Source organism: Ovis canadensis, chromosome 3 (assembly GCF_042477335.2).
Source record: "Ovis canadensis isolate MfBH-ARS-UI-01 breed Bighorn chromosome 3, ARS-UI_OviCan_v2, whole genome shotgun sequence".
NCBI classification, from domain to species: Eukaryota; Metazoa; Chordata; class Mammalia; order Artiodactyla; family Bovidae; genus Ovis; species Ovis canadensis.
In genome coordinates, this window is record NC_091247.1 from 39,757,566 (window position 1) to 39,782,425 (window position 24,860).

The 24,860-nt window shown below is 43.9% G+C and overlaps 1 protein-coding gene across 3 annotated transcripts in view; it reads right to left on the minus strand.

The window, feature by feature from the left end:
- Positions 1-23,165, minus strand: part of PROKR1 (prokineticin receptor 1) — a 33,701-nt gene extending 10,536 nt beyond the window's left edge. Inside the window, exons 1-3 of one of the 3 annotated variants that reach the window (XM_069582966.1) lie at positions 23,095-23,165; positions 6,540-6,791; positions 2,768-3,412 (exon numbers count right to left, since the gene is read on the minus strand). In XM_069582966.1, the coding sequence (XP_069439067.1) occupies positions 2,768-3,354 (587 nt within the window). In that variant the 5' untranslated portion in view covers positions 3,355-3,412; positions 6,540-6,791; positions 23,095-23,165. Of the gene's footprint in view, positions 1-2,767; positions 3,413-5,349; positions 5,801-6,483; positions 6,792-23,094 lie in introns of those variants that run through there. The other 2 variants (XM_069582968.1, XM_069582969.1) reach the window with 2 other exon arrangements.
- Between the last annotated feature and the right edge of the window lie 1,695 nt (positions 23,166-24,860).

A 24,860-nucleotide genomic window follows, 5' to 3' on the forward strand; every position in this document is an offset into this window, starting at 1 on the left:
GTCATAGTTTATCCAGTTTTGTTATTACTGTTCCTTTAAAGGGTAATTTACATATGATAACATCCGCTGTTTATTTAGTCCTTACTCTGCTTTAAGCATTGTTCTAAAGAATTATATGTGTTATTTCATGTTATCTTTAAAGCAATCCAATACATTAAGTTTTCTTATCATTCTCATATTCTACATGAGAAAACTAAAGCAGAGAGGGGTCAAGTAACAAAACCCTGAAGCCAACAGACAGTGCAGTAGGAGTTTAAACCCAGGCAGACTAACTGCTTGGGATTCTCTGGTGACTCAGATGGTAAAGAATCTGCCTGCAATGTGGGAGAGCCTGGTTGGATCCCTGTTTTGGGAAGATCCCCTGGAGAAGGAAATGGCAACCCACTCCAGTATTCTTTCCTGGAGAATTCCTTGGACAGAGGAGCCTGGCAGGCTAGAGCCCATGGGGTCACAAAGAGTCGGACGTGACTGAACAACAGACCAACTGCTCATACCATTCCTACAGAAATTTATAAAATTAAAGATATTTTCATAACTGTGGGCATATTTGTTATATCAAGATAAAAACTAGTTCCCAACAACAAAATCAAACCTGAAAATCACTGATCAAATCCTGAACACATGAGGCCAAACAGGAATCTATTCATGAAACTGAAATTTGACATGTGAAAAACACATAAAAATATAAATAATTTGAAACAAAGATCACAATCATCACTAAATGAACTTAAGGTGTTGGAGCAGTCAGTCAGTTGGCCAAGGCCACTGGATGGTCCTGTGCAGGCAACACCGTTTCCTCCAGTGTCTGGGTTCAAGTTTCCAATCACAACGCTACTCTAAACAAGAGCAGTCCCCAGGATGCAAAACATGCTCCCAATTAAAACCCCTACTATAAGAGAAATGCCTGCAATATTTCAGACAAGCTGAGTTTCATACAAAAGTTGAATAAGAATTTGAAAGAGTTTGGTAAATGGAGGTGAGTTGATTGCCATAATAATAGACAATATTTTCTTACATGTTCAGAATAGCCTGATGTCCTGATTTTACCCTGGCTTCCATTCCCCTTGAAGTGCTTCTTCTTTCAGTGTTACCCCTTTCTACCAATAGGACCCTCCCTGGTAAAATGGGTCTCACGCAGGCAGCAGGGGCCCACCCCACAGCAGGCATCTACCTACCTACCGCAGTGGCTAGGAGCACCCAGCCACTGAAAAGATGTCCTGCTAGAGCAAAACTTCAGGAAACGACCTCGTATGTTTTGTCCTGCTCTTGTGCTAAAAGAGACAGGGCAGCTTCCACTTTCAGAAAAGTTCAGAGACAAGGTCCCTGGAGATCTTCCTCAACAGCTGTGAGGAGGACTTGGGAGGCAGGTACTCTGCTTGACTGTCCCCCTCCTGCTCCTTCCACATATTCACCCAGGGTCTGTTCATGGGTGGACAGAACACCATGGGGCTCCATGGCTCACGCTGAGGACCTCAGCCAAGCCTTCTTTAGGGATGACACTTCTGAACACCTTCTACAGATGACAGACCAAGGGCTGATTAATGTGCCAACCCTCTGACATGCCAGGCTCCTTCTCAATCCCCTCTCAATCCCGGGATGTCCTGATTGCAAGGAGTGGGCCAGATGCAACCAGAGCCTTTGGGCCATGGGACACAGAGAGCAACTGTGCTTCAGGCCCTCTGGGTTAAGAGGGAGAGACAGACTATTCAGATCCAAGTACACATAGGCCCAGTCAGACCCTCAGGGTAACTGTCTCTACACTGCAAGGTGTTTTGTAACAAGAGTTCAACTTTGGGCAGAGGAGCCTTCAAAGACTGTCCCGAGGGCACAAAAACCGCTCTGACCCATTAGCACAGGTGATTATACTAAATGAAAAGCCTGAAGATATAAGACTGGCATAGGCTGTTCTTACTGATTTTACTTATCTTCACTAGAATCAGCTCTTCTGTACTGTTGCACGCTAATGTATGAAAAGGAGCAAACTGATTATTGCAACAAAAACAGAATAAGTAAGCATATGTTGTTTTGACTTGTTTTGTTTGTTTTTTCAAAACAAATTCCTCAACCTCCTTTAAAATCAACCAGTGTTAACACTGTTAATCTACTATAGTTGTAGTAGTAGTGTTAGTCACTCAGTCGTGCTGGACTCTGTGTGACCCTATAGATTGTAGCCAGGCTCCTCTGTCCATGGAATTCTCCAGGCAAGAATACTGGAGTGGGTTGCCATGCCCTTCTCTAGGGGATCTTCCTAACCCAGTGATCAAACCCAGGTCTCCCACATTGCAGGCAGATTCTTTCCATCTGAGCCACCAGGGAAGCCCTAATCTACTATAGCCCAATATAAAATTAAAAAGTTTAAAATAATAATAACTATTAAAAAGTCAACTGGTATTAGTAGGGTGTCATGTTTAGTACAGTAGGTCTTGATGAGATAGAAACCTCCTTTAAGATTACCAAGTTGACTCAGGAGGTAACTGCCTGCAACTTAAACTTCTCCCTCCACACCACCTGGTGGCTGTCTGCCTCTAGGCCTTGGACAGATACAACACCTAGCAGCAAGTCCATAGTGGAGAGATCAGCAGCCTTCTGGTTACCCAACTCTAGGGGCCTCTACTACTTCCTGACTCCTTACAGCTAGAAAACTAGAATTCTCGCTTTCAAGAAATGGGCCACCTTTGGCCCCTCCATGCATCCACAGTTCTGGTGAACACAGATGCCTCTCATCAGTCACAGCTGCCCTTCCTTGGCTGTCCCCACCCCCACTCACCGGTCGATGGCGATGGCCAGCAGGGCGTTGGTGGAGACGTAGAGAGAGACTGTGCGCAGATAGTTGACGGAGGCGCACAGCACGTGGCCGTGCTCCCAGGAGAGCTGGCGCGCCACGTAGTAGTCCATCTCGAAGGGGCAGCAGACGATGGCCACCAGGAAATCAGAGACGGCCAGGTTGGCGATGAGCAGATTGGTGAGGCTGCGTAGCTTCTTGTAGCGGGCCAGCGCAGCGATGAAGATGAAGTTGCCGATACCACAGACCAGCATAATACCCACCAGCGCCATGCCAATGACAATCCTGGCGGCAAAAAAGGTCCGGGAATTGGTCACATCCTCATCTTCATCCAAGGGCATATCATAGTCACCATAGCTGAAGTTGAAGGGGAAAGAAGCAGCTTGGGCTCCGAGGGGGTCAAGCAGAGGGAAATAGCTGGTTGACGTATTGGTGGCTTTCTCATCCATGACCCCCATGGTGATCTCCATCTGGCTGGTTGAAGCCTTGAGCCACACTCTTGGGAATTCCTCTGGGGTGATGTTGCTAGGCTGAGGTCTCCCTTTTCTGCTGAAACTCAGCTTTTCCTTCATGAGTCAGTGCGTCCGTGCAAACATCCATGGGGTCCAGAATCCAAGCTTCATCCTAAGCCTTTGAAAGACATTACACACAATCGGCACACAAAAGACATTACACACAAACCAGGCCAAATTTAAAACCATCATGTAACCTAAACTGGCCCATTAGCCACCTGCCCAGAGTGAACACTGGGTTGGAATAGAAGTAAAGGAACCAGGGGAAGAAAACAAAGGAATCCAAACCACATACCCACTCATTTAGGGAAGGTTAGATTGCTATAAAGACAAACAGGCACCAACTCAGTTTATTTCCATTCCACTGAAGATTCTGAATGTCGCACTTTTTCTCAGGGGCCAAAGTAAGAAGTGTGGGGAGGCTGAAGAGAACCAAAGTGATCTGCTCCAAAATCCTTTCCTTGTCTCAACAGCCTGAACTATATCCTTGTGAAATTGTCCCATTCTGTGGCTTAAAAGAAATTGTTGTGAATCCCATTGAAGAAGCAAGGCTTTGAGACAAACCTGACTGCTCTCCATGAGCTGGCCTCCTTCCTTCTGGCAAAACACTGCTCTAAAATCACAGAGCCTATATATCAGCTGCCTGTCCCTCTCCTCACTGGGTTTCCTATTCCTACATCCAAGGCAGCTGAGACCCTAGAAGCCACACACAGCATTTACCAAGGCCCATCCCCAGACAGGGGCTGCAGGGTGAATTCCCAGCCTAATCACTGAGTGACTTAGAAAGGGGACACCGGAGCAAAGTCCTTCCTGGGATGGTTGTGTGTCTTCAGATAAAGAGTTTAGACATCCTCCAGGCAAGAGCTCAATAATGTCTGTAAAGCTGAGCTCCGTGGAGAGGGAGGGTTTTACACCCTAGGACTGCAAGGAATTACTAGCGAGGACCCAAGCCTCCTCGGTCATCTGCAAGGAAGAGGAGGGTCCACCTGACCCAGATGCTGGAGCTGGGATATCAGGAGGGGTTGTCTGCTGCACCCATGGGAACAGAGAACCAAGAGTGAGCCAGAGTCCCCATGTCCCCTGCACTTTCCCTGCAGACCCAGTCCGTCCCACAGTCTGCAAGCACCAGACGAGGTTGCTGGGATAGAATAAGAAGGCTGGTGTCTGCAGAGCTCCGTGGAGGGCAGGAAATCCGGAGAGGGAGGGGAAATGTGAGAGTCTGAGATTCCTGGGACAGGGAGACACAAGGAAGACTCCAAGGATCCCCAGGAGAGTTCCAGGTGACATGCCTGGAGCCTACCTTTGGGGGTAGAACTAAAGTGCCTCTGTACCCTAGGGAGGCTTGGCCCCAGTTCCATCTCTCCCCCAATTCTTCCCCTCTATTTTCCTCAGATAGTTTTTCCCTCTTTTGAGCATCAGTTCTACCCCTCCCAGGCCCTGCCCTTTGCCCCCGTCAGATGTAAGAAGCAGAATCCAGAGCCTAAACGGCAGAGGATGTCAGGCTTGCCACCCAGGCAGGAAGGACCCAGTCAGGGTGGGACAGTCCTTGTCCCTGGCGGGCCCTGTGTGTCTCTGAGACAGGGCACCTCTGGAAAAGGCCCTGCAAGCTTGCTACCTGGAAGACTCAGAGTCACGTTTTTAAAACAAAGAGCATTAAAAACTTCTTGGGGAGACCGGGTGTTAGGAGCTTTGGGATTTGGGGAGAAATTATCCAGCGATCTTTTCTTTCTCCTTCATCCCCATCTCCCCGAGAGGAACCCCACTGTCACCTGGTGTCCTCTGGAGCCCCAGCGTTTAGCGCTCGCCCCCACCTCCCCAACCCCCGGGCAGACCCCTCCCATCTCCGGAAGCCTCCCTTCGCAGCCCCTGCTGGTAAGCCGTCTCTGGCTCGCACCTTTGTCCTCCGGAGCCTCAGAGGCTACACCTAAGGACAGCAGCGTGAGCACGAGTGTGAGTCTCTTGGAAAGCCCCCTTCCCACTCAAAAGCCCCCGCTCCCCGGCGGCCAGGGCAGCCTGGAATCCTTGGAGCATCGCTCCAGAGGGCGCGCTCTGTACCTGATTCATCCCCGAATCCCCAGCCAGGCAGGTGAGGTCCTGGGCTCTTTAGCCCGGATGGGAGGGCACGAGCCGCTGCTCCCAGAAGCCAGCAGGAAGAGCACGGTCCCTGCTCGGGGCTTTCTCCTGGCTGGGTTAGGCAGGAGTTGCTCTCTCGCCGCCGCAGATCAGAGGACCGCGGCTCCGCGGCGAGGCCACCTCCGCCCCGCACTCGCAGTCCCCGCCCCGGGGGCCGCGGGGCGCCCAGGGCCCGGGTGGCTGGCTCTGGGAGGCGTGCTCCTCCGGGTCCGGGAGGCTCCGGGAGACACCGAGGCTGGGAGGTCCGGGCTCCAGGCGGGGCCACGTCGGGGCGCCCAGGCCAGCGCGCGGCTGGGGACCCGGGAGTCGCCCCCGGGCCGGAGTGTCGAGGACGCAGAGTTGAAGCTGGAGGCGAGGACACGCCGCAGGGAGCGCGCGTTCCCTGGGCTCAGGCTCCGGAACGACCGCCCGGGGCGGGAACAAGGGCGGCGGCGCTGGGAGCCGGGCTCAGCGCCGACTTCGAGGTACCCACCCTGCAGTCCCCGGGGCTCGGCCGCTCACCTGGTCTGCCCCGGAGCCACCGCCAGAGTGGGCGGTCGGGCTGATGAGCCGGCGAGATTTCAAAGAACCGGGAGGAGCCTCCCCTTCTGCCCACACCGCCCTCGCAGGACACACTAGGAGCGACTCAAACGTCGCTCCCCGGGGCAAACCCAACTGGACGCGGGGGTCAGCTTCATTTCAGCCGTTTGACCCCGGTGTTAGAGGCTCAGACAACTGCTTTCCGGAAAGCAAGGAAGTTGGGGGGAGGGCAGCGGTGTGATGCCGGAGCGAGAGGAGCCCCACCGCCCCACCCCTACCCATTCACTCATCCACCCATCCATCCATCTACCTAGGGATATCTGTTCAAAAGGCTAGGATCCTCAGAGCTAACTTACAGAGCACTGATCTCCTTCAAAAGTCTACAAATTTCTCAAGAACTTATATTTATAAATTTTACCTTGGGTAGTCTTTCCCTTCGCCAGGGGATCTTCCTAACCCAGGTATCGAACCCAGGTCTCCCACATTGTGGGCAGATTCTTTACCAGCTGAGCCACAAGGGAAGCCCTATAAAATTACCTTATGATCCAGCAATTCCACTTAGACAAAAATATCCAAAGCCGGGACTCAAATACCTGCACGTGAATGTTCACAGCAGCGTTGTTTACAACAGGCGAAAGGGTGGAAACAACCCAATGTTCATCAACTGATGAATGGAATTTTAAAAATGTGGTTATGCATACATTAGAATAGATCTCATCCTTGAAGAAAGGAAGGAAGTATAAAATGTTGTTGAGGATGTGGAGAAATTGGACCCTTGTGTGCGGTTGGTGGAAACATAAAGTGATGCAGCCACACTGGAAAACAATACGGCAGGACCGCGAAAACTAAAAAAAAAAAAAAAAGAATTACCATATGATCCAGTAATTTCATTTCTGGTTATATCCCCAAAATTACTGAAAGCAGTGTCTGAAAGAGATATTTGTACACCCATATTCTTAGCAGGGTTATTCACAACAGCCAAAAGGTGGAACCAGCCCAAATGTCTATCAACAGATGAATGCATAAATACAAATGTAGCTTATATTATACATACAACAGAATATTTGTCTGACTTTAAGAGGATGGAAATTCTGACATATGATATAATATGGATGAACCTTAAGGACATTATGCTAATTGAAATGTCAGTCACAAAAAGACAGATGCTGCAGAATTCAATTTATCTGAGGTACCTAGATGCATCAAAATCATAGAGACCAAAAGTAGAATGGTAGTTGCCAGGGGCCGGGGGGATAAGCGAAGGGGTGTTCCTATTTAATACAAACAGGATTTTAATTTTGTAACATGAAAAAAGTTCTGCTTGTGGATGGTGGTAACAGTTGTACAATATTATGAATGTACTTAATCCACTAAACTGCCCACTTAAAATGGTTAAGATGGTAAATATTATATGTTGTTACTGTTTAGTCGCTAAGTCATGTCTGACTCGTAACCCCATGGACTGTAGCCCACCAGTCTCTCTGTCCATGGAATTTCCCAGGCAAGAATACTGGACTGGGTTGCTATTTCCTTCTCCAGGGGATCTTCCCGACTCAGATATCGAACTGGCATCTTCTCCATTGGCAAGCAGATCTTTACCACTGAGCCACGAGGGAAGCCCAAATATTATATGTATTTGACCACAATAGAAAAAAATGGGGCAAAAAAAATGAAGTCTTGATACATGACACAATATGCGTGAATCTTGAAAACATGTTAAGTGAAAAAAGCCAGACACAACAGGACACACACATGACTCCACGTATATGAGGCACTACAGCAAGTAGATTTATGAATAGAATGAGAATAGAATGAGGAGCGAATAGAATGAGGAGCGAATAGAATGAGGAGAAAGAATAGCGAGTAATTGTTTAATGGACAATTTCTGTTTGGGCTGATGACAAGGAAATGGATAATGGTAATGACTGCACAACACTGAATACACTTAATGTCATTGATTTGTACGTTTAAAATTGTTTGAAAAAACAAACATAAGCCGACGAAGAGCTCAGACCTCCATAGCACCGCATCAAAGTTTGGCCTCCAGTTGTCCACGCTGGAAAGGGGGCTTCCAGGGACCTGACCTTTATTCCTTTCTCCCGCTGTTAAATTTTGGACAAGTCACAAAACCTTTCTGAATCTCCCTTTCCTCATTTACTAAATGAATGAGCTGAGCTTGCCCTAGGAAATCACTGCCAGGTTCCAACACTCCATGCAGCATCTTCCTCTGGTCCGTATCCCACAATGGACAACTTCTGTTATTTCCATGAAACTCCTGTCTTTTCCAAAAATGTCACAGCCCTTTCACATCAGTGAGTCTCATGTCCCCTGGGACGTGGAACACCCTAGTGGTTAAAAGCATGGCAGATGGAGTCAGCTGCCTCCTTTCTCCCTACTACTGCACACAGGAGCTACATGACCCTGAACCATGTGCTAACCAAAACCTACTCTCTCATTTGTAAAGTGGGGTGACAGAGCTCCTACTGCTCAGGATTGAGGACTGGATAAGGTGATGCAGATAAAGTTGTGCCTGCTCGGCACAATACAGGCCCCTGACAAATGCCATCAGTTGCTCTCACTCCGTGACTTTCCACGCATTGCTCTCTGAAGTCCTTACCAACCCTTGAGATCTTACCGTGTGTCACTCCTCCCAGGAAGCATTCCTTGATTCCCTCAAGGCTTCTCACACCTTTTCTTGCCACTTCGTGCCTCTCCTTGAATGTACTGCTATATACCAATTTGCTTTGTATCTTGAAGTTTCCTGCAGAAGGGCTCTGTCTCATTTTTTTTTTCTAAATTGGGGTATAGTTGCCTTACAATGTTGCTAGTTTCTGCTGTGCAATGAAGTGAATCAGCTACATACATATATATATACACATCGCCTCACTCTTGGGTCTCCCTCCCCTCCCTGAATCCCACCCATCTAGGTCATCCCAGAGCACTGGGCTTCCTGTGCTATACAGCAGGTTCCCACTAGCCATGTGCTGTACACACAGCAGGGCACAAGCGCCAATCTCAGTCTCCCAGTTCACCCCCTCCCCCGCCCCGTTCCCATGTCTGTTCTCCACGTCTGTGCCTCTATTTCTGCCCTGCAGATAGGGGTACATCTGTACCATTTTTCTAGATTCCATATATGTAGAAATGTGGATGGACCTAGAGTCTGTCTTACAGAGTGAAGTAAGTCAGAAAGAGAAAAACAAATATCATTCATTTTTGAATCCTGTTCCGTATTGTTTCTCAGACTTTCCTGATCATTAGAATCATTTGGGGTGTTAGTTAAACAGACAATTCCCAGGTCCTGCCCCAAACAAAGGCACAATTGTTGACTTGTCATTCTAGATAACTTATATGTGTTCATTCCACATAGTATGTCTTCCTATTTACTCAAAAGCAAAGCATACTGTGCTTTAGTTATCTATTTCCACATTCCAAATTACCCCCAAACTTCAGAGCTTAAAGCAACAAACAGGTATGGTCTCACCTAGTTTCTAAGGGTCAGGAATTTAGGAGTGGCTTAGCTGGGCAGTTCCAGGCTCAAGGTTTATCTTGGGATTGATGTCAAATTGTTGGCCTGGGTGATACCTCATCTGAAGGCTCAACTGGGGTGGAGAGGATCCACCTGCAAGTTCACTCACAAAGTTGCCAGGACTCTAGGTTTCACTGGCTATTGCTGGAGACTTTAGTTCCTCCTATTCATGTGGGGCTCACCATAGCTCCTCCTATTCATAGTGAGGCCCAAGTGACCTCACTACATGTAGTTGACCTCTTCTTTTCTGCAGTATGTATTTGTCACACACACACCTCTTGCCACAGCGTGGGAGGGGACCTCACAAGTGCATGAATACCGAGAGAGGGATCACTGGGAACTGATTTGGAGGCCATCTTGGAAGCAAGGTACTAATGCAAAACTAGAATTCTCCTATTTTCCCATCAAAAACCTGATAACGAATGGTTCTTGAGGCTAACAAAGTTAGCCACAATGAAGACTTTTTGACCTTCAGAGTAGGGAGGTAGTGGGTGGCTTCTGGAGTTGGAGTCAGGAGGGCATAATTGGAATGCCTTATTGGCCAGGACCCCCTGGGGGAAATGGAAATATTGGAGCCAGACACAGTCTGGCAGGTTCTATGCACTTCAGGTCTTGGTGGGGACTCCTTTGAAGGACCTGGTCCCTACAGATCAGTCTCTGCTAAAGGCTTCAGGGGAGCTCCCTCCATCTGAGAAGCAGACATCCATCTTGCAGTCAGTTTTAATACTTCATTTCTGTGACAGAGTTAAACCCAGACTTATAGCAAAATCTGGAACTAAAAAGTTTTTTTTTTTCTTAAAAAAATAAGCTAAGGAACTAATGAGAAGAAGGAAAGGAAAGGTGTTTTAAAAATTTTGGAACTCCAATAATGTCATTTTTTTCCAAATTGGTGTCCCAAAGATACCAATGACCTGGAAGTTTTGTGTGTGTGTGTGATTAGAGTCTGCTGCCACAAAGGGCACATGCTTTGCCTCAGCCCACCTACAAAGCAAGTCACAATACCTGAGAGAATGTCATCCCAGGGAGCCCTCACCAAAGAAAACCGGAAGAAAGAACTGGCTTGGAAAGTATTTTTTTAGTGCTTTTAGGTGTCCCTCACCCCTAAATAATGTTCTTGAGCTACCTTGGATTTTTGTCCTCTCCTATTCCTGGTGACTAGAATGGCAAAGAATCTGCCTGCAATGCAAAAATCCTGGGTTTCAAACCCTGGGTTGGGAAGATCCCTTGAAGAAAGGTGTGGCAACTCACTCCAGTATTCTTGCCTGGAGAATCCCATGGACAGAGGAGCCTGGTGGGTTACAGTCCATGGGGTTGCAAAGAGTTGGACACAACTGAGTGACTTACACTTTCACTTCACTTCATTCCACTAGTAGGAATCATCCCAAAGGCCCTTTGAAATTGCATTTCTTCATCATATTATTCTATAATTAAGTTCATTGGTTTAGACATGAAAATTTAACATGTTGGGGCTTTTTTAAGCCATGCAACTCCCATGATGCTCCAGCAAATGCCACTTAGAATCCCAGCTCAGGGAGGGCTTAGAGGTCATTCTGTGAGCACTCATATTGAGAAAGGAGCAAACCCATGCTCAAGAGGGAAGGCCTCTAGACCAAGGGAACAAGCTGACTTCAGATCTCAGATTGGAATCCAATCTTCTTAACTTCAGCTCAACCCTTGCCTCCCTGGCCAGCCATACCCACAATACACATCATTACCTATTCTCAATTTGCCCCTCTTTCCATGATCCTTGGCTCCAGGGTTCAGCCACAATTCCTCCTGTCTGGCAAATTTACTAAAACAGCTTATTTTCTGCTTTCATCAGATTTGTTCCCTGGGCATACGCTCTCATTCTGTGCCATGAAAAAAATGAAGGATTCCTGGAAAACACCCAGAGCTGGCTCAGAACTCAACCTGCCTCGTTTTCCGATGACCTCCCCTATACTCAAGCCAGCAATGCTTGATCGGCTTCCCAAAGCCCACTCAGCAGGTCATTTGGACTGCTCTCTGCCTTCCTCTCCAGCTCCCCAAATCCCTCAGGAGGAGATGTGAAGAGAGATTCAGCTAGGCACAGAGACATGCTCTCATTCCCAAACACCAAAGATATCAAATCTCTTGTAAACTTAATTGGTTTGATGCCATCCCTGACAACTTTTAGTGGTTGACAAAACTATCATATGTTTATCTGGAAAAGTAAACATATTATAGCATACAAACATGTTTTGCAAAAAGAAGAGAAATAAGAGGAAATTTTACCTGTTAATATCAAAAATATGAAAGTTCAACAAGGCAGCAGGTAATGAGTTTGAGCAGAAAGTGTGCCCACTGTTAAGAACTAGATACATCCCAGAGTTTCTGATGGACAGGGAAGCCTGGCATGCTGCAGTCCATGGGGTCACAAAGAGTTGGACATGGCTGAGTGACTGAACTGAACTGAACTGACCTGAACTGAGGCTTATCTTCGGGCTTCCCAGGTGGCACAGTGGTAAAGAATCCATCTGCCAAAGCAGGAGACACAAGAGACAGGTTTGATGCCTGGGTCAAGAAGATCCCCTAGAGGAGGAAATGGCAACCAACTCCAGTATTCTTGCCTGAGAAATCCCATAGATAAAGGAGCCTGGTGGGCTACAGTCCATGGGGTGAGCATACACACACACAAATCCTTGGTCTTACTAAGTACACTGTACTCATATTGTCTACTAGTATTCTTTGTTTTAGATAGTTCATTCTTACAGTTTCTTCTAAGGAAAACAATAAATATTCATAACACTATAGAATAACAAAATGTTAGAAAAACACCAAAGCCATCAAAACTGGGCCATCAGTCTCCTGGGCTGTCGTAGCAGAGTACCACAAACTAAGTGGCTGAATGCAACAGAAATTTATCCTCTCATAGTCTGGGGGCTAACATCTGAAGTCAAGGTGTTGGCAGGCCCATGGTCCCTCTGTCTCTGGTTGGAATCCTTCCTTGCCTCTTCCTAGCTTCCAGTGGTGACTGTCAACCCATGCTCCTTGGCTTGCAGCCGCATCCCTCTCACCTCTGCCTCCAGGGTCACATAGCCTTCTCCTCTGTGTGTCTCTGTCTTCACATGGCATTTTCCTCTCGTAGGGGCACTAGTCATATTGGATGAAGACTCACCCTAATGACTTCATCTTAGCTTGACATCTGCAGAGACCCTATTTCAAATAAGGTTACATTCCCAGGCACTAGGGGCTAGGTTTTCAAAATATCTTTTGAGAGGACACAGTTTAACCCAAAGCAAGTATATTGTGATGCATTTATGTATGATGGAATACATTTAGCTGTCAGAAATAGGACTGTGAAATGAATCTATGGTGTTATGAGTCAGGACAGAAGGACTGTGGTTACCTTTGGAGAAAGAAGATCACAGCCAAGAGCCATCTTGAAGGTTTTGGGGGGTGCTAGTAATATTCTTTTTCTTGATCTAGTAGCTGGCTACATGAATGTGCTCAGTTGTAAAAATTCAATTCATCCATAAGTACCTATGTACTTATGTCATGTACATATTTCTGAAAGTACAGTATATTTCAATGAAAAGTTACTTAGGACATAGTACTGTAAAAGGATATTGATTGACATGGAAAGATAGTCATGATGCATTACTGAATGGGAAAACATCAGGGGAAATACATGTATCCTCTAGAGAAGAAAATGTCTTTAAAATTGCTAACATTCGACTCAGAATGGAAAGAAAATACAAGTGTTCTATCCCTCATTTCAAATATTTTTATTTTTTCTTATTTTTAAATGAATCTATATTATTTGTATAATGCTTTAAATTTTATAAATGAGAAAAGGGTGAATTAATCAATACAATGAATAGGAGAATCAACTATTAAGGGAAATCATTAATTTAGATCTTTATTTCACACTGTATTCTAAAATGCAGTAAGGAAATATTAAAGAGTTAAATGCAAAGAATTAAAAACTAAAAGAATACACTGATAAAAAATTTATGAAATTCATGAGATTTCACAGTAGTGATGGTGAAGGCTTTATGAAGTAAAAACAAAAAGGTAATAGATGATCTCCAAAGCAATGGATAGATTAAAAACATTTGAAAGTCAGAAAAACTATAAACAAAAGTCAAAACTAAATGTCAAACTAGGAAAAATATTATGGCAAATACTGCAAACAAAAGGTCAAGATTCTTGATATATGAAGTACTGTTACATTATAATAAGGAAAAAGCTGGTATCTCAAAAGAATAATGAGCAAAATATACGAATAGACAAGTCATGAAAAGAAATGCCAATAACAATAAAAATGTATTTTAAAGTGCTTATTCTCACCAGTAATCAAAGAAATTTCATCTAAAAACAATGAGATGTAATTTTGCGTATCCCCAATTAGCCACAATCACAGACTGTAAAAATGGAAACTGAATCAGTAGCTTAATTTAAGAATTCAAATAAACCCTCTCACTTTGAGAATATCTTAAGCTTTTTCTGATTTTTCAGCCTTTCTTGCATTCTGCCAAGAGTTGCTTTATAATAAATGTGAGTTGATTCAGTTGATTTCACACAACCATTTTTCCCTCTTCTGATTTTCGATCTGCCTAACATTTGCTTGAATTACAGCCAAAGGCACAGAGCCAAGAAGATGATGTCATTCTAAGTCAAGTGAAGTGTCAGAGTTCTGTGTTTCTTGTACTTGTAGAGAAATGCACAGGAGAAGGTATAATTGATCTTTTACATGTTTTACTGAATAATGTACAAAATTGCCTTATATTCAGACCGTTTTCAAGTTATGTGTGTGTGTGTGCATGTCTGTGTGTGTGTGTCTGTGAATGGTTTTGCAAGGATGTGTAGAGGAGGTGGGAGACAAGCGATATACACGGCAACCACCTGGAAGCACTTTTATCACTGGCCAAAAGCCAGACTGTAGTGATATAGCTCATCTAATGAAACTGCTCTCGATGTTAATTAACCAAAAGGGTGAAAGGAGTGAATACTGAAACAAAGTACATGACGTTTTGTAATTTGGGTAAAGTAGAGCAGACGCCATGACCTAGATGGAAGGGTCTGAGAAAAGTTGAAGCTGTTCAGACCAAAATGCTATTTTGTATGGCAGAACTTCATCTCCTTAGCTTTTTACCTGTTGATGACATCGCCTCATCCAGGCTCAGGTGTGTCTCTAGACTCCATGCTCACTTGCACCTGCTCGTGTGCTCTCTCTCCCCTCAACATCATATACTGTTCTCAAGAACAAAGAAATGTGTGTTCTCAAGAACACACATATATGGTGTTTAATTGGGCATAGTACATAAAGTATGTATTTTCAGGGTCTTTAAGTTTTGTCTGTGATCACAAAAGCAATATTTGTTGTTGTAAAACAAAATCTCAAACCATATTAAGTATAGAAAATGCAACTTCTCACACTTACCTTTATCCTTAATCCCATTATTAGCAGTTTGATGTAGGTATTTAACTAAGAACAGAGTGTCTTAAAATCATTTTATACAGAATTTATTAATGTAATGCTAGCATATGTCAATGTATTTTAAAATACAAGTAGACAGTAGACTATAAAGTCACAAATGTTCAAAACACACACCTCATGGGAATTCCCTAGTGGTTCAGTGGTTAGGACTCTGCATTTCTACTGCTGGGGCCACAGGTTCAATCCCTTTTCAGGGAACTTAAATCCTGCTTGCCACAGGGTGCTACCAAAAAAAAAAAAAAAAACCCACCTAAGGGCCATAGCATTAGTCTAACATTCTATTGGTGAACATGGTTTGTTAGAAGACTCTCTGTATATGCTTTTTTAATAAAGAAACCAGGTAGAAGACTGTGCAATCTGCACTTTGGTAGAATTCCAAGCTCAGACTATTTTCCCTGGAGAGACTGTCTCCTGGAAGCCATGAAGAAAAGACAGGAATGCAGCTACTCTGCATATCAGTTTTACTCAGGCAGGAAATTGGTGAGCCTCGGACATGCAGGAGGATAGAGCTTGAAGCATGTGGCCAGAGGCATGGAGGGGCCATAGGTAAGGTCCAGTGGTAGAAGTGAACTGCCCTGGTCCTAGAGAGACAAGATGGTTATGTGGTCAGACCCTTCCTCCACTTTCCTCTGATGATGAAGGAAATGACTGAGCAAAGGCTTCGTGGTGTGTTGGAGCCCCAGGTTCTAGGCAGCAGGCCTCAGTGCCACCTCTAGCCAAGACAGCAACTAGAACTGACCCTAGGCACCCAATATAAGGGAGAGATGCATTCTGGTACTGGAGGCAACAGTGAGGAAGAGAGGCTCCTGGTGAGAGTCTCTGAGTTTCATGGATTAAGCAGTGAGAGTCACAGAACTCAGCTCCACACCCTGGAGGAACCAGGTTGGGTCCGGTGTGGGGTCCTCCAGCCTCTAGGGGGCACATCTGAGTTCTGACTCCAGTAGCTGGACAGGAACACAAAGAACAGGGTTTTGGATACAAAAGTATCCTGGGGAATCCTGGACTTGTTCCTGGAGGGAATGACAAGAAGGAAATTCTCATAAAGGACTGACATATAGGCTCACTGACATTTATTCTGAATTGTAAAAGGACTAGACCTCACTTTGGACTCCAGTCTAATGATGTGGACACATCAGGGAATTTACACATATATACTTCTATAAGATAATAATTTATCTTGTGTTCTGTTCTTCAATTTGCTTTATTCACTTATCAATGTGATCCTTTCCATGCCATTGTATATATAATAGATTTACTCCATCCTTTTTAGCTGCTGTATTGCGTTGCAATGAATGGATATATCACAATTTCTTTATAAAATCTTTTACTGATAGATATTTATGTCGTTTCCCGTTTTTCTGAGCTTACAAACTGAGCTTGCACACATCACCTTCTCCAACACAGCTGTTTTATAAAGGATCTTTTCAATGCATTATGGAGGTAAAGTCACAAGCCTCATGATTGACCCTCTGTAATAGAATTTCAGTAACTTGCCAGTTATCGGGAAAGGTGTGTGGGGTGTAGACTCACCCTTCCTCTGACCCCAGACACTGTTGACTTTCTGCACTATCCTTCCAGATCAAGGACTTCCCTACAACTTTTCTCCAACCTGCCAAGTGAGACTGTTCAGGGTGTATCCTACACAAAGTAGCTGGACAAGAAAGCACAGAGACTGAAGCCCTGTCCACACACCTCATGCCAAGCTAATGGCTTTCCTGTGGCCCGAGTCCACCCAGAGGAAGGGGTGACTTTATGCAAATGAAATGCTAGCTGCGGCCCAGAGTCTGTCTACTGGATCAATCCTTGGTCCTTAAAAGTCGGCTTTATCAACTCAGTATGTCAGTTGGTCATCTGCATCCAAGTTTGTATTCCTCCATTCCACATTCATTTGGGTAAAGGGGCTCCAGGACTAGTGCCTGTGTGCTAAGTTGCTTCAGTCATGTCTGACTCTTTGTGATCCCATGGACTGTAGCCCATTAAGCTCCTCTGTCCATGGGATTCTCCAAGCAAAGATACTGGAGTGGGTTGCCATTTCCTCCTCCAGGAGATCTTCCCAACACCAGGGACCGAACCAGAGTCTCTTATTTCTCCTGCATTGGCAGGCCAGTTCTGTACCACTAACACCACCTGGCCAGAAGACTAACATGCTGGAGTTAGTACAGTAGTTTGTACAGCAGTTCAAATTTCTACTTTGTTCTTGTCTGGGTGGTGGTGTAGAGCTTGCCCACCTTCTCTGGGATTCTGCTTTGTCATAACCTCTAAGAATCTCCCAGGTCCATTCAAGTTCTAAAATGACATGATTTCTTGTGGCATCGAGTTTGAGAAATTTGTCCTGCCAAATTTGTTCCAACTAATCAGTTGATCTTCCTGGGCTTTGAGATCATGGCCCCCATCTCTGAGTGGCTGCTAGGAAAAGCTGGAGAGCACACATTTGTCAAGTCGACCACACTCTCACTGAAGCCATCCACCTTCACTTCCACATCCTTCAGACCCCGGTGCATATCCCTGAAGATGTCCTGTGGTGGCCATGGGATCCTACCCTGCTCGACCTCCCAAAACTTCCAGTGGTACAAAACTTCTGTAGCTGGAAGACGATTTGAGTAGATTTCTGGTTCTTCAAAGACCTGCTTGATGTGGGCAGTCTGCTGCTCATCTGCACTGCTGGAAAGCTTCAACGACTCATCAGTGTTGTCCTCTAGGATATTTGTACAACCTCAGTCTGTTATGTAAACTCCAGAACCTTCTGTCATGGGTGAGTGGCAGCAGCTTTTGTGCACTGAGTGTCTGGTAGTCTATCCATGGAGTCCACTGGATGTTGCCATTAGGGCTAGAGGAAGTCTGGGCAAGGCTACTTACTTCCAACTACTCCAATCACTCTTGGTTGAAAGGCAGCAGTAACACAAGCTGTTTCTGCCATTGCTGAGCTGGTAGAACCATCAGTCATAGACAGAGACCTGGGCTGGCCTGACTATAACAACTGCCATCTTCTGGCCAGATACCTATTGATTTGGTGACTTCCCCTTGGGGTCTCTGGCTTGCTCCATCTACTGTGAAAATTCACCTCTTTCTTTGACTTGGGTGGCAGTTGGATCTGCTGTGGGACTTATTCAATGCTGCGAGGATGGTGGAGACACCATCAGTCTCAGCACATGCATTCTTGCTTTCCAGATCCATTTCAGGCTCTGGGTCTGCCTGAATTGGCTGCATATCTTGTGGAGACACTGAAGACCTTCTGCCCTGGCACTGAAAGAGATCCTTCAAGCCTTGGCCAATCACATTATTGCTCTCCAAAAAGCATTTCGGGTCATTTTAATGATGTATGTTCTGAGTCTGTCTGCCCTCTGGCTCCTTATCTGCAAAGCAGTAAATGTGGCATTTTCTACTTTGACAATTTTTGATGCTATTTTTCCTTTCTCTCTCTTGTCCTCATTAAAGAAGATTTGCAGCTAAGTCACCCTTCTCTGACTGGACACTGTACCAGTGGTCCAGGCCCTCCACCACCTTACCTTCCAAAACATACCCTTTGGTTCTTTACAACACGTTGTGTCTTTGACACTGACTGGCAGCATGAAAGCTTTCACCTGACTCAATGAACAAGTACTCTTCTACTCTTCTCAATAGACAGCTCACTCTTTCAACAAGTACTCTTCTGCTAATGACTTAGCAGCGTGAGTGTGCAATTAGACTATACTTGGATGCAGTAACAGGAAACAATAAGCCACGCTAATTGCAAAATTCTTTGGCTATTTTTGATTCCATGGTAGTAATGTGCAGAAGAGCGGAAACTGAACTAAATGTAGGTCTGGCTCTAACTCTGCCCCTAACTAGCGGTACGACCTTGAAAGTGCTACTTTACCTTACAGGTCTCAATTTTCTCACTCATTCAAAAATATCTCTTGAGTACCTTTCATGTGCCCGGTGGGACTTCCCTGGTGGCTCAGACAGTAAAGAATCTACCTACAATGTAGGTGACCCAGTTTCGATCCCTGGGTCAGGAAGATCCTCTGGAGGAGGGCATGGCCACTCCAGTATTCTTGCCTGGAGAATTCTATGGATAGGGAAGCCTGGTGGGCTACAGTCCATGGGGTCACAAAGAGCTGGACACGACTGAGCGACTAACACACACACACACACACACACACACGCACGCACACATAAATGTAGTAAGTTTATCACAGGTAAAGAAAACATAGTCCAGATTTCTTTGCTGATGGGTAACACAAAGAAAGAAAGAAAAATAAGAAATATAAGAAAAAGAAGGAATGAAGGAAGAGAAGAAAATAAAGGAAAAGATGGAAGAGAGTATAGGGTGTCGGGTGGAGAGATAAATTAGGAGTTTGGGATTAACATATACACTCTACTATATATAAATAAAAAGATAAACATCAAAGACCTGATGTATATAGCACAGGGAACTATATTCAATATCTTATGATAACTCATAATGGGAAAGAACTTGAAAAACAATATACATATATATAAATATATATTTAAGATCTATATATATATATATATCTGAATCACTTTGCTATACATCTGAAACTAACAAAACACTGTAAATTAACTATAGTTCAATTTTTTTAAAAAGGTCAAAAAAGGGAGCAAGTAAGTACATAAATGATCACAAATTATAATATAAAATTTTGCATTTTAAGCCTTTTCTTTATCTATAGAATTATTTATTCAGAAGAAATCTACCATGGCAGCCCACGAGCTGTCCTGGCTGCTCTCTCCTCTCATACACGGCTCTTTGCGCCTGCTCAGCCCACACCTGCCTTCTCATGCTAAACTCTCTTCCACCTCAGGGTCTCGGCCCTTGCTCTGCAGCACAGTGCTGCCTGTAGCACTGCCCCTACATTCTCAGATGGCCCGATCCTTCATTCCCTTCATATATTTGCTCAAATTCCACCTCATAAAAGACATCTCTGGTAATACTATCTAATGCTATCTAAAAATAATTCTGTGTCTTCTAGTACCCTACCTTATCCTGCCTTGTTTTGCTTTTCTTTTTCCTTTAATTATAGAAATTATAGACTCATTCTTTGTCCCATGAAAAGTAAATTTCATGGCAAGGAGTTTGTCTTAATTTCTAAGTTCTTAGCTGCTAGTACAAGGCCTGTGGCAGAATAGAAGCTCAGTTAATATTTGTTAAATGAACATGGTGGGGGAAAACTAATATGGAATTGGTTTTGTTTGAAACATTAGGGAAGGAAGCTAAGTCCTACACCTTCCTTTCCCTCCCTATGTAGCCCCTGAGGACCTAACATTGTAGGATTCTATGAAATCATTCATCAGGAAAGAGGTCCCACATGTTAAACTTTATTCACTGTTCATTTTTTTAAATTCCAAAAACAGGTACTTTGATCTAAGAATTATGTTAATAGTACAAATATAATTATGTATTCTGTCTTGCAGTTCATGGCCTACCTATGAAAACATTACTCACAATGTTAATGACACGACAGGTGAGTTGGGAAGACACAGAAGACAGAGCAGCTGCCTGGAAGATACCTAAAAATCCTCAGCTATAAAAGGCATATTTACTTCTCAATTTCAAATTCTGTTATAAGGATGAAATGAGAAAATGGATATGATGTTGCCTGACATACTGAAAAACATCTCCAAATGTTTACTATTGGTATGGTTATTCAAGGTCAGAAAGCATATCACCAAAATGAGAGTAAGTAACTCCAAAAGTATGTCCTTCCAGGAAAGCAATAAAAAAAATGTCCTAAACTATCAGAATTAGCTTTTGATTAGGAAACTAATAAAAGACATGCAATAAGATAGGGAGCACTTATTTAAGAAAAACAGCTAACATTCTATGTTAGAATGGTGAGCTTTGTGGTGTTTTAACTTACCGTAGCCCAATCCTTTACCCACTAACTAGCTCAGTAACAGCCTTGAAAATAACAGTCCACATTCTCAGTACCAGAGGGAGCAGAACAAATCCCATTCACAAAGAATTGCCATTATTTCACCAACTAGTGCCTCCTTGGAAGATTGCTTGAAAGGCTATCTTCACCTCACTTGACTTAAAACTCACCTAGTACTAAAGCCAATACCCAGGGAACATTTGTCAAAAATAATTATAGGGAAAAATTTTAGCCACTGCTGCCTGAGGCAATGGATATAAGTTCAGCAAACAACAGACTCAACTCAAAGCTTGAAAAGAAAGAGTAAGGAAAGAAGAACTTTGCAAAGTTCCTAAATATTTCTGGGAGTACAGAAAGCCACATACATACCCAGAGCTGTGTACCTGTTCAAGAGAGACCCAAGAAGGCCCTAGTTCTTGTTTCTAGCAGACTTTGAGATTCTGCAAAAGCAAAGGTGAAACCTAGGACAGAGTTGTAAACTTCCAGACAGGATGTTGAAGGTATGCCTCAAAGCACATAAGCCTCAAAGGACAGAGTTGTAAACTTCCAGACAGGTTGAAGGTATGCCTCTGAACTCCTATCTTCCACCTGCAAATAACATGTCTAAAAAGTGGCTGCTCCTTCAGTCTTGGTCCCAAAACGAGAGGACAGAGAAATCTAGATCTTTCCCACATGCTGTCGAGTCCAGCACAGCCCAGCAGCATCAAGCAATGCCACAGCCACAGACCCACAAGTGAAAAACAACTGTTTGGGATTTGAGCTACTAAGCTTTGAGGTATTTAGTAATGCTCCGTTATTGCTGCAAACGCTGACTAACACAGTCTGTAATGGTTCACAAAGACGAACAGCATGAAATGCTGGGGTATCTAGAAATAATCCGTGAGAGCCCATCTAGGGCCAGTTTTCTATTGCTGCAGTAACAAAGCATCACGAACTGAGTGGCTTAAAAAACAGAAATTGATTGTCTCACAGTTTTGGAAGCTTTGGCAAAAGCTGTAAGAATTTATGGTCCCAGGTGTTTAAGAAAATCTCTGCCCAAATCATTAGGTAATCAATAAATGAACAGACCAGAAACATCAGTACTCATACACAATGAAGTATACAGACTTTACAGAATTCGTTCAGAAAAGCCACTAAAAAGACCAAAAGAACAGCAAGCAATAACAACAATAAATCCTAAGGAAAGAGGAGAATTTGGTTTCCAGAGTTGCCCATGTAATATTCAAAAAGTGCAATTTTCAATAAAGTATTACAAAGGATATGAAGAAATAATACCCAGTGATATATAAAAGCATCAATAGAAACTATACCCGAGGAAGTCCAGATGTTGGACTTACTAGACAAAGATTTTAAGTCAGCTGTTTAAAATATATTCAAAGAACTAAAGGGAACAGTAGAGAAAGAACAAAAGAAACTAAAAAGAATGTATCTCTTCAAATACAGAATATTCTGCACTTGAAAAGCACAGTAACTGGAATGAAAGATTCAATAGAGTAGCTCAGCAGCAGATTTGAACAGGCATGAAACAGGGCATGGCCAGCGGACCAGCATTTTCATGGGGCACAAAAGGCCAGCATCATGGAACCTTTACAGGAAGGATTGAGCTCCAGTTCACAAGTCAGTAATTTGAGTAATCAGCAGGCAAAAGCTTTAGCAAAATTAGTAGATCATTTAAAATCCCCTGTAGTCCTTTATTCCTTCAGTTTCATACCCCCGCCCCCATAGAATTTTTAGATTAAAAAATAAAAGCAAACCAAAACAAACAAAAAAACAACAGCATTCAAAGTCAATATTTTACCTACACACAGTGTTTTTACCTGAGGCACGTTTCTGGAAATGGAGGGGACTGACTCTCAAAGGGAGAATCCAGGTTTTTCTACAGTGTTCTCTTCCTTCCTGATCTGGTCACCTCTGGAGCCAGATGCCAAGGTTTGCTAAGGAAGGAGCAAGTGTCCATCGAGCACCTGTTATGTGCCAACACTGTATGTATACACATTACTCACTTACTCCTCACAGTTTTATGAGCTAAGTCCACTTATTAGTTCCTTTTCACAATGAAAAAAAAAAAAAGTCACACAGGCAGTAAATGGCAGAGCCAGAATGCAACCTCAAGCTTCCAGAACTTCAAATGTATGTCCTTCCCATTCTTGTGAGGCAAATGAAACACTGATTTGGAAAACAGGACTGAATATGGCCTCCCAACTCTCAAGTTCGGGGGTAGGGAGTAGAATAATAGGCTTCCTGGGGTTTCATTCTGTTACCTCTCAAACCATGATTTTTATTACCTGTTGTGCAACAAAATCACCAGAGGAGCATTTTCTTTATACGCATGCCTGGAATTTACCCACTGGAAGATCTGGTTAGTAAGAGAAAAAAGTTTATTTATATTTCCTTGTAATTTTTAGAAAAGACACCAAATAAAAAGAGTGAGAGAATGAATAAAGCTTAAAGGAAAAGTACTGAACAAACAGTATATTTTAATTAATTGGGGTTACCTTATTAGCTCTTAAAGACATCAGAAAATCTCAGTAGGGTGGTACTCTGCTTTCTTGTTTGTAATCCTTGACTCAGACAAGGTTGTCTGGGTCTCCATCAACAGCTGTATTTAAAGAGTTCTTTTTCCTGTCCTCAGTTCAATTCAGTCATTTTTTATGAATGCCTGCTTTTTGAAAGGCTACTTTTTTTTTTACAAGTCACATCAAGAAGAAAAGGTTAAATTCAACAATAAATTTAACAAGCATTTATTGATTGCTTGATGTATGCAAAGCCCCATGCCAAATAATGCAGATTTTGAAAGGAGAAATAAGGAAATGGAGGTGGGGAGGGCATTTCAGGACAATCAAACAAAGTGATGGCTCAGAGAACTTCTACGGATTAATACAAATATGACTGTATATATAGATGTAGATATATAGACATCTTCTGAAACAAACCAACAAGCTTATTTTAAGCCTGACTGTGCACTAGACAGTACTGCTGCTAAGTCACTTCAGTCGTGTCCGACTCTGTGTGACCCCAGAGACGGCATCCCAGAAGGTTCCCCCATCCCTGGGATTCTCCAGGCAAGAACACTGGAGTGGGTTGCCATTTCCTTCTCCAATGCGTGAAAGTGAAGTTGCTCAGTTGTGTCCGACCCTCAGCAACCCCATGGACTGCAGCCTTCCAGGCTCCTCCGTCCATAGGATTTTCCAGGCAAGAGTACTGGAGTGGGGTGCCATTGCCTTCTCCGCTAGACAGTATTATTTGTTACTAATTATTTGTTCATACTTGTCTAGGTAGAGTATACTTTGCTAACTCCATTAGCTACAAGCCGTGCGCCTCCTGGGTTGACTTTGGGCATGGTCTTAGGACTTGCTTTGGCCAATAGAATGTGCATGAACATATTATGACCACTTGCATGGTTTGATTTGGCCTTCTGAACTCCTATTTTCCACCTGCAAATAACATGTCTAAAAAGTGGCTGCTCCTTCAGTCTTGGTCCCAAAACAAGAGGACAGAGAAATCTAGATCTTTCCCACATGCTGTCGAGTCCAGCACAGCCCAGCAGCATCAAGCAATGCCACAGCCACAGACCCACAAGTGAAAAATAACTGTTTGGGATTTGAGCTACTAAGCTTTGAGGTATTTAGTAATGCTCCATTATTGCTGTAAACGCTGACTAACACAGTCTGTAATGGTTCACAAAGATGAACAGCATGAAATGTTGGGGTATCTAGAATTAATCCCTGAGAGCCCATCTAGGGCCAGTTTTCTACTGCTGCAGTAACAAAGCATCACGAACTGAGTGGCTTAAAAAACAGAAATTGATTGTCTCACAGTTTTGGAAGATCAAAGTCTGAGATCAAGGTGCAAAGTTGGTCCCTGCTAAGAGCTATGAGGAAGATTCAGTTGTGTGTTTCCCTCCATTTGTGGTGGTTTGCTGGCAATCTGTAATATTGTAGAACCATCGCCCTATTTCTCTCTTCATCTTCTCATGGCATTCTCCTGTGCCCAGATGTTTTCATAAGCATGAATTTTTTTTAAAGGACACCAGTCATATTGGATTAAGGGT